Raw genomic sequence first — 10,278 nt, 5'->3', positions numbered from 1 at the left:
AAAAAAAAAAAAAAAAAAAAAAAAAAAAAAGAAAAAAGAAAAGAGAAAAAAAAAAATTTCATACTTGCATAAATTTGAGGCTATATTATAAAGATATAAATGTGCTATATATTTGTTACAGATCATAATGTAGAATGTAAAAAAAATTTAGATTTCAAAAATTAAAACAATGTGAAGTTTATGATGCCATATCTAAAATAAAATTATAAAAAAGAAAGAGCAAAGAAAATTTCTTACATATTAATTAGTAATTGATATAATGGAATGATTTTATTATGATGATTATTATTTCTACAATATGTTATCATTAGATGTAGAAAAACAATTTATTATAAGAATTGTTTAGTATGATTATTAAGTTCAATAGCAAAATACTATTGGAAATTATATCGATATCATATGTAATGATTTATTATATTAAGTCATTTCTTTATACAATTTTTTTTTTTTATAATATAAACTAACTTTGTTAAACTAACTGTGGCAAAGAAACAATATTTTTTTATAGTGATATATAAATTACTTCATCAAAAATAAATATACTAATTAGAAATGTTTGCATAAAAAAATTTTTTTAGATTTCTATGCTTATTATGTTATGATATATCTGTTAATATGTTTATTTTTTGATTAATTAACAATTCAATTTAATTATGAACAAAAAATTTATATAATAAAATAGTATATGTTTCTAAGAAACATTTTTGTTTATATGTGTATACAAAGTGAAACAATAACTATAATCATCTTGAATATTTCTTATTTTTAATTTAAATTTATATGGTACAAAGGAGATTATAATATTATAATAATGATAATTTTTTTGTAAGATTGTCAAAGATTTTGAAATCCATAAATATCTTTTTAAATTTATTATTTATTTATTTATCAAAGCTATAATGATTCAATGTATTCTATTATTTAATAAGCTTGTATTTACTAGGAATAAAAAAAATATAACAAGCATAAATTAAAAAAAAATTAATGGTGATTTCGAAGTTTCTATTAATTCTATTAATTCTTTACCTATAAATATAAATAGATTATTATTGTAATATTATATTCTCTCTTGTATATATATATAACTTTTGTAAACAAAATTTCTCGATATCTTTAAAAATAATGGAAATATTCAAATTGATTCAAATGATATCAATGCATGTGCAAAAATGTATGTAAAACATACAAAACTTCGTTTAAAACTTGAACTTTTTATACAAACTTTTATAAAACTTTGTTTACGTACGTTTTTGTATAAAAACGAAATGATAAATATTTCAATAGAAATGTTATTTTACTTTTATATTTTGAATTTACTATCAAAATCATTTATTATGTTATTTTTTTTTTATAAAATTATATTATTAGTTTTATGACTTTGTAATTTTTGTACCAATTAATAATATCGTGTGATAAACAACATTATAGATTAGAAACAATGAAGTGAATTAGTACAAAAACCTATGTGGCTTTTTTAATCATGTAATGCACAGTTATAAAATTATATATGAATGTTCTATTGATCAAATTGTAAAATATAAGAAATACTCCAGAGATGTCAGAAATCATATATAAAAATTAATAAAAATAAAATGTTACTGTATGAAAGAAATAAAAATGGATAATTAAATTATTATCAATAAATTTATATTTTAGGATTATTTACATTAAATTGGTAAATTTCAATTTTAAAACATTTTATATACAAAAATGTACAAAAAAGCACATTAAAAGAGTTTATTAAATGAATTTATGAATATTATTAATTGTTTTATTATAAATAATCTATAAGTTTTTTTATTAAAATTTATGAAACTTATTAATGTTCTCACAATTTTTAATAAAAATATGAAAATGGTATATTATAAAGTTTTAAATAAATTACCAAATAATAGAATTATAAATTTTATAAATAATCTTTTACCATTAGTTTTTTAATTATGTAATTAATTTAATTGTAAACATAATACTGTATAATATACGATGTATATATTTATTCGGATAAAATTATGAATTAAAGGATTAATTAATTTTGATTTCCAATTAATATTTATATATAAAAATTTGAATGAAATATATGTAAGTTAAACATCATCAATAATTGATAGAAGTTTTATTTTTTCCAGCAAGTTCCATTTGTGCAGCAGCTACAGATTTCATACCTTCTTGTACAGCAGTTAAATTTGCTTTCCATGCTGCAAGTAAATCGCGTAATTGCATCCATTGTGGTTTGCCAAATGTTCTATGCATAGTACTTGAAATGAGAACTTTACGACCAGCTTGATCCATACGAGCCCTAACAAGTTTTGTTTTCAAGACTGAAATATAAAAAATTGATTTTATTTTTTTTTTTATTTACATAAAAAGAATTTAATATATAAATGTTGAATATTTCGATAACTTAGTAAATTTAGTTTTACCAAGCCAGTACTAATTCATTGATATACCCTGTATATATTGTCTCTATTTTCATAATAAAATTTAGAGATTGTTTTTATTTATATAGGGCATATTTCCTTATGACAAATACATATTTTTTATAAATATATTTGTTTAAAATTATTTTTTTATTATTTAATATATATTCTAATTGCATTGTTATAAAATTTATAAGCATACTTATATAACTTACCATCAATAATAAAACTTTCTACTTCGTCTTCATTAATTTGTAATTCTTCTTGAATTGTATCAAATGACATTTCAGGATTTGTTTCTGCCAATTGCATAAATGTTAATAATCTCATCTTTTTCATATTTTGTTCATGATTTAATCCTAATAATAAATATATAATTTATATTTTAAATTTGTATTATACATATATTACAAATATATATGTCTGTTAAGGTTTATTCATTAAATAAACAATTAAAACGTTAAATGAAGTGAGATACTTATATTTTCATCATATCATCATTCTTGCCTGCACTTGGCTTTATTTAACGCAAACTTGAAATTGTTTATAACTTAATAAATAAACTTCAAATAGACATTTTCATATACCAAATTTTATGCCTTTTTTTAATTTCTAAAATCAAATTTCCTCTATTATCCATTGTCTATTAACGTCTATTTTATGGACAAAGTTTCTTATCAATTCTATCAAATAGTTTTATCAGATTATAATTATCAATCATAATAATAATAAACATAATTTAAAACAATATATCATTTTATATATTGTCTATACAAAATTATATTATATTAAGTAATAGGTAACATAAACACATATATGTAACATATGTACATACCAAGTTGATGTTCTACAAATTCTTTATGATGTTGATAAAAATCCAAATATGCAGGTAATTTATCTTGTACAAAGACAAGAAGTAAATCATGAATAAGTTCTCCTTCTAAAAATCTTACAGGCTTTAATGCTAAAAGTGGATCTAATAAGAATGTATTTGGATCTGCTAATGCAGCTAAAATACAACGTTGTGCATCTTCTCTAGCTGCAGAAGCATTTTCTGCTGTATAAGTACCTAAGAGTTCTACCATTACTGCAGCAGCTTGTTCCCTATAACAAGAATATTCATTTCATATTACATAATAACAATATATTTTATAGTAAAATTTTATTTACCCTTGTTTGCAACTTAAAAGTACTTCATGAAGTAAACGAAGTAATTTTTGCATTTGTTCATTTGATGGTGGAAGTGATGCAAACTGCTGTTTTAATTGATCTATTCCACCATATACAGCTTTTACTTGATCAACATTGCGAGCAATTTGAACTAAATGATAATAAACATGATATCTCATTGGAGAATCATCAGGAAGAGATTGAAATAATAACCATAATCTGAAAATATTTGAAGTTCTATTTTGATACCAAAAAATTAATGATATTAATATTTTTCATAACTTTCAACATAACTTACGCTTTTAGGCATACTAAACCAAGTTTATAACCAGGAGCTTTTGTCAATTTCTCACAAAATGCTAATATTAAATTTTCTGCTCGTTCAGTGGGAATCTAAAATAAAATATATAAAATTAATTTGATATTATTAGAAGAAATTTATTAAATTATTTAATAATATGAGAAACATAAATAATGTGAAATATTTAACAATATAAAATATTTACCACTATCATAATAGATACAATATCATTTAAGACTGTTTCTATTTCACTTTCATTTCCTTCCTTAAAACAAGCTTCACAAACACCAATTATTTTATGTAAATCATCTTCTATACCTTTAGGAGATTTTTCTTCACTTATTTCAGCACCCAAATTTTTAAAATATATCCTTAATTCTTGTGCCTAAAAATAAATCATTAATTCAAAATTATATATATATATATATATATATAATTTTTTTGCAATCATATTTTGTGTATATCTTTATCATTTTTTTAAATATATAAATAAAATAATAATAGAAAATTTAATATAACCTATAATTTTCATTTAGAGAATGTAATAAAATATTTGCGGTATCTAATTGTATTTTGAATATATATAATTTTATAGAGTTTTAAATATGTAATATAACTTCATTATTAATTACCTGATCTTCTAAGGGTAATTCCATAAAAATCGGAGGTACTTGCATTTTGATGATTTTTACCACGTTTTCTCAATCACAATTTAAGAAAGAATAAGTTTACTAGTAACTAGTTAAAATTTCTTATTTTTCTCATGATTACCAATTGTAAAGAAAGAAATTTCTATGATTGTTAGTAGAAAATATGGTTTATTTTAAATACAAATTATAGTAGAATGAATTTATGTCGAATTTATAATTTAATTATTATATTTTATCTATAATATTTAATTAGATTAGAAATATATTATATCTAAAAAGAGATTAAATATTTGGTATAACTTCTTGGTAGTATTATCTAAAATCTAAGAATTAGAAATTATGAAATCAACGCCATCTTTAGAATGTTGAAAATGAAAATTTATAAAATGAAGAAAGGAAATAGTAGGAGACAAATTTAATAAGAATTGGTCATCAGCGCCATCTATTGATTATTAAAAACATTTCTTCAAAAATAGGGTAAAGGTAAAATAGGATAGGTAGGTAAAATAGAATAAAATTGAGAAACGTTATCTTTTGAGTTATTTTAGAAAGATATTTTGAAAGATATTCAAGAGATGGCGCTGACGATCAATCTTTATCTTTTTTTATCCCTTTTTTATGTTCTACAATATTATATAGATGGCGCCAATTCCCTAATTTTACTGTCATCTACTATTTATCTTATTTATATGTGATCTTCAACATTTGCGTTCAAGAGACAATTTTAATATTTAATAAATTTTTATTGTCTTGTTTAACTTATTGATTTAAATTAATATATCGATCTATCAGCTATCTACATCTATTTGAAAATTCAAATACTTTTATTCCTAAAATATTTAGAATAAATAGAGAATGAAAATTACTTTTGCATAATTTACTATATTCTCTATATAAAATATATAACAACGTGACATCAAATTAATTAATTTTAACTAACTAATACAAGTAAAAAATATCACTCATTATTATTTCAAAAGTTCCAAATCTACTTCGTACAAATCTTTTCTTTTTTTTCAAACCGTCTTACCAGTTACTAATATATATAATGTTATTTGAACGTTAATTTTGCCATATTTGATTGATATATTTATAGTTCAGTTTTATTTGTGCGCGATCTGTTTAGCGTGCATTATCAATAAAACATGAAAAACATTTTACGGATGACTACCAACTGTTTCCTGTGCGCTCAGCTATTTTTATAACTCTATTGGTTTGAAGTTCTTTGGGAAAGCAGTGAAAATAATTTCGGTAGACCGGTAGCTTGTTTAATGACAGTGACGTTAGGTATCTGGACCACCGAACAAGTTAGATGCTTCTTTTTCTTCGTTCTTCCGGCACAAAGTTTCACGAAAAACAGAAATCACTAGAGATAAACATGTACTCTGAAAGTACTTTTGAAAAGACGAGAGTGGAATGTTGGCTAATTATTGAACGAGACATCGCAATCAGATAGAAATGTTGGTAATTATTTATAAAGATAAATGGTCCTAATTTTATTTTTCTATATAATAATAGTGTAAGTTTTACACTAATATTTTTATAATATTAATATTATTATTATATTTTAATATTATTATTATTTTAATATTATAAATTTTTAAAATATTATAAAATTATATATATTAAATTATTATTTTTATTATTATTATTTTAATTATTATTATTATTTAAATTATTATTATTTTATTAATATTATAAATTTTTAAAATATTATAAAATTATATATAAATATTATAAATTTAAAAAATATTTGTAAAACACTTGTTGGATGGATAAATGATTAGAGAATAATTGTATAAATTCAAGAAGGATATAAGTTTTTTCTTGTAAATGGATGGATGAAGATTGCATATGCATAAAATTATAAAATATTATGAATAAACTGAAAAAAATATTTTAATATATCTCTTTCGAGAGTGTTGTAAATTATTATATTAGAAGAGGCGAGTGGTAAAGCTTGAAATTTATGAAACAGTTCCTTCGAATTAAGGATTTGTATAATACCTCGAAAAAGCATACTTATATATGCTGTACAACATGGATTCTTCCAAATACGTTTCCAAGAAACGTTCAAAAACTTCTTTACTGAATATTTTATATCCTTCTCTAAAGATATAGCTCCTCCAGGTTGCGAAAAAGAATCTTCAAGAGAGAAATATCGAATCTTACATTTAAAAATAAATTGGTTTCCGAAAAATTGTTATTACTATTAATCTTTTAAAATTTCATAATATTATCTTAATTTGAACGTTAAATTGTTTTTCATTTTAACCATTTTCGTGCACAGAAATTTAATCCATTAAAAATCGTATACAGTGTATTATTCATTGTTTAATAAAAAAATAAATATTCCAATTAGCTTTATGAGGTTCTTATTAATATATTTCTTAATTTAAAGTTAAAAAAAAAATCAAATTCATTTTAATTTTATACTAATTACTTTGTTGAAAGATTAAGAGTGTTTTGTTTGTTGAAATAAGAAATATTTAGATTAATCCACTTTATATTTTAATCGAAATATACTTTATACTTGATTATTTTCTTTGCTTCAAATATTTTTGAATATACAAATAGAAAAAACTATCATTAAACATTCTTTGGGAAGAAATATAATCGAAACATTTATAAAATTTCGCGCGCTTCTTACCCAGCTGTTAAATTTCCCACATGTATGCTAACAATGCGCATTGTCTGAGGTTTTTCTCCGGTGAATGTTGAACATTCCATTCCATGGAAGCCATTTCGAATCTATATATAGAGTGTAACATTAAATAATTTTTTTAAATATCCATAAAATCATTGCACGAGAAAAAATTCATACAGTTCAATGTTCTTCATTTTATTTATTTATTTTTTTTAAACATTTAATTCACAGATATCGTAAATCCATTTTTAAGTTTTATTACCACCAATGTTTAACCAATGAATAAATTCTACTTCAGTAGTGCGCATTATCATCACTGCATATCGTACAAGTGAAATATTTTCTTGAAAAATTAAATTTGTCGTCCGTTAAATTATCATTACCTTATCTTATGTAAGTGCTTTTAAACGATTTCAACGTGTGCTATGATAAAATCGAAATTTCAACGTTTTACAAAATTTACGCTTTTCGTGTCGTTGTAAAAGCTGTAAGAACCAACCGTTCAAAGACCCGCCATCGCGTGTCTGATCAGACAAGGAGCATGGACAGTACTTTATACTGCAGCTCCATCTGCGGATTTTCGTTTAATAAGCTCATCTGTATGCGGAATTATATTATCTTAGGCGATACTAGCGCCACGTGAACGTCATATTGCTCTGTTAACTTTTCTGTTCGTTTGTACGTGAGTGGTCAAATTGATCATTATGTTTCCCTCTTGCTTATTAGATGTGCTAGACGCGTATTCTGGTAAAATTAGTAAAATTATTATACGTGGAATTATTTAATATGAATTTTGGATAAATAAAAAATATAGATAAATATAGATGAAGTTTATTTTAAGTGGATGAGAAATATAAACGTAGATACAACAGTGAATAAGATATGTATAAAAGAGTTACAATTTATAATTTATAAAAGTGAGGAATGTACAATTATAATATGTATCATTTTAAAAATAAAAATATTTAATTATATTAAATCTTTCGGTTAAAGTACTATCATTTTTTATACGAACAATAACCGCAAAGTAGATTTCATCTACGGGAGAAAATTAGAACTCCAAGTACAGTAAATATCTTGGAGAGATCAAGCCAGTAAAGTAGATCAAGATATCCATACACATTATAAATTCTGGAGAAACACACTGGAATTCGACTATCCGATAAATCAAAACTTTATATTATAACCAAGAATATATATTTGAAGGACAAATTATGATTTTTGGATAGAATTAGACCACCTTAAATCTTGAATGCAATCCATTTTTCTCATAAGTCTTTAAATATTACATGAATAAATTGCTAAGCTTTCAAATTACTATTCAAATCAACTTATTCAATTAAAAAAAAATATATATTTTCTGAAGAGTTTATATCTACCATAGTATCCCCATAATCCAAATGTTTCATCAATGAACATCTTAGCAATTAGAAAATTGCTATTCCAAGTCAATGATACGAATAATCTAGTCTCTGCAATATCTATGTAATTCTTACTCATCTAACGATAACTAAAAAATATATTTGATTAATATCTTCCGCAATAAAATATTATAAATTGGAAATTTACACGAAGTGATATTTCATTGTCTATAAGGAGCACGAATATAAATCATTTTTCGTATATTTTTATCAATTTTAAAATATCTAATCGTATTTTCTGTACTCTTATTCTCGCATAGTCTTGCTATTCATATTCATAATTTTTATGTGATTATAGTCACCGGTAATCCTTACGATTAATCTCCTTCTAGTCAAGATTCTTTTTCACTATCCTCTTATCTTAGATTACCCAGAGTATATTTTCCGCGTCCCTTATTGTTCGTGGAATAATGCAACTCTGTATTACTTCTTGCGATAGGCGACAGGCGGAAAAGGATAGTTTCTTATCGTCTCTTTCAATCTGACAGAATATCTCGATGTTATTATATATTTTTTTGCAATAATTGTAATTGTTATTACAAATATATTAAATTGTTCAAATTTTCCAAGTTTGATCAAATTTTTAATATATTTACGTATATCACTAACTCGATTTTCATTATTATTATTATTATTATTATTGTATCTATAGCAAAAAATATTTCATATGGAATTAAATGATTTTGATGTTAGAATAAAAAGTATATGATACTATTAAAAAAAAAAAACAATAATCCAATCGTTCATAAAATTTTAAAATTAAAAGTAATAATATCAAAATATATTCTTTTTGAAAAAATTTGTTGCCATCAATAATATAAATAATAAAACGAAATATCTGATAAATCATCCTAAATGTATGTTGTTTTTAATATGTAAGAAAATATACGTGAAGTGAACAACAATTGTGGATTAGAAGATTTGTGGATAAAAGAATACGCAAACGATTTTAGAAATAAAATCGAGCAACTTGCTTTTCCTACTTGATTTACCAGTATCCAGATTCTCTTATGGTAAGAAATTTGAGGCAAACGGCTTTCGATTTCGCGATGTCACAGCTGGGAAGAATTCTTCCACCGGCGAGAAATGAAATTTCGTTCTCCCAGTGGTTGGAATCCCTTGTGGGCGCCGCTCTCGTACCGGAGGATACGCTTTGTGAACGGCTTAACTTCGGTTTACACGATGAAGCGGACGTGTTTCGTCGTGATAACAAAGGGACGACGATGGCTCGTCGAAAAGTCTTAGGAAGAATTGGAGGTGAAACGTGTTTCTTAAAAAACGACAGATTGCCGTCGAAATTTTTCTAATTCATCTCCTAAATTTTTATTTCTTGAAGATAAATCAAGATCTCGAAGGAACAATGGTGCACAGTGTTTTTCAAAAAAAGAAAATAATAGTAACATCTAGTAACATTTAATAACGCATAATAATATTTATTTTTAGTAGTTGCGAATAACTTAAAAAACGACAGATTGCCGTCGAAATTTTTCTAATTCATCTCCTAAATTTTTATTTCTTGAAGATAAATCAAGATCTCGAAGGATGCAAAGTGTTTTTCAAAAAAAGAAAATAATAGTAACATCTAGTAACATTTAGTAACGCATAATAATATTTAGTATTTTTAGTAGTTGCGAATAACTTAAAAAACGACAGATTGCCGTCAAAATTTTTT

The 10,278-nt window shown here is 23.5% G+C and overlaps 1 protein-coding gene and 1 long non-coding RNA gene across 2 annotated transcripts; one reads left to right on the top strand and one right to left on the bottom strand.

Moving 5' to 3' along the window:
- Positions 1 to 1,930: 1,930 nt before the first annotated feature.
- Positions 1,931 to 4,674, bottom strand: LOC102674922 (eukaryotic translation initiation factor 3 subunit M). Its single transcript, XM_006618854.2, has 7 exons — positions 4,521 to 4,674; positions 4,094 to 4,273; positions 3,886 to 3,980; positions 3,588 to 3,806; positions 3,253 to 3,521; positions 2,633 to 2,776; positions 1,931 to 2,318 (listed from the first exon to the last, which is right to left on the bottom strand). Exons 1-7 carry the CDS (start codon positions 4,563 to 4,565, stop codon positions 2,095 to 2,097), a joined length of 1,176 nt encoding a protein of 391 aa, XP_006618917.1. The 5' UTR covers positions 4,566 to 4,674; the 3' UTR covers positions 1,931 to 2,094.
- A 4,770-nt stretch (positions 4,675 to 9,444) lies between these two features.
- Positions 9,445 to 9,991, top strand: LOC116186003. The gene is made up of 2 exons (XR_004150927.1): positions 9,445 to 9,619; positions 9,713 to 9,991. It is a non-coding gene; the product is annotated as an uncharacterized LOC116186003 (long non-coding RNA).
- Positions 9,992 to 10,278: the final 287 nt, after the last annotated feature.

Source organism: Apis dorsata, unplaced genomic scaffold, assembly GCF_000469605.1.
Source record: "Apis dorsata unplaced genomic scaffold, Apis dorsata 1.3 scaffold_376, whole genome shotgun sequence".
NCBI lineage: Eukaryota > Metazoa > Arthropoda > Insecta > Hymenoptera > Apidae > Apis > Apis dorsata.
This window is presented reverse-complemented; position numbering and strand designations above follow the sequence as displayed.

Coding starts and splice junctions, on each gene's coding strand:
- LOC102674922 (XM_006618854.2), bottom strand. CDS start 4,565: ATGCAAGTACCTCCGATTTTTATGGAATTACCCTTAGAAGATCAG. Junction 4,274..4,520: donor AATTACCCTTAGAAGATCAG/GTAATTAATAAT, acceptor ATTTATTTTTAG/GCACAAGAATTAAGGATATA. Junction 2,777..3,252: donor ATTTGTAGAACATCAACTTG/GTATGTACATAT, acceptor ATTTATTATTAG/GATTAAATCATGAACAAAAT.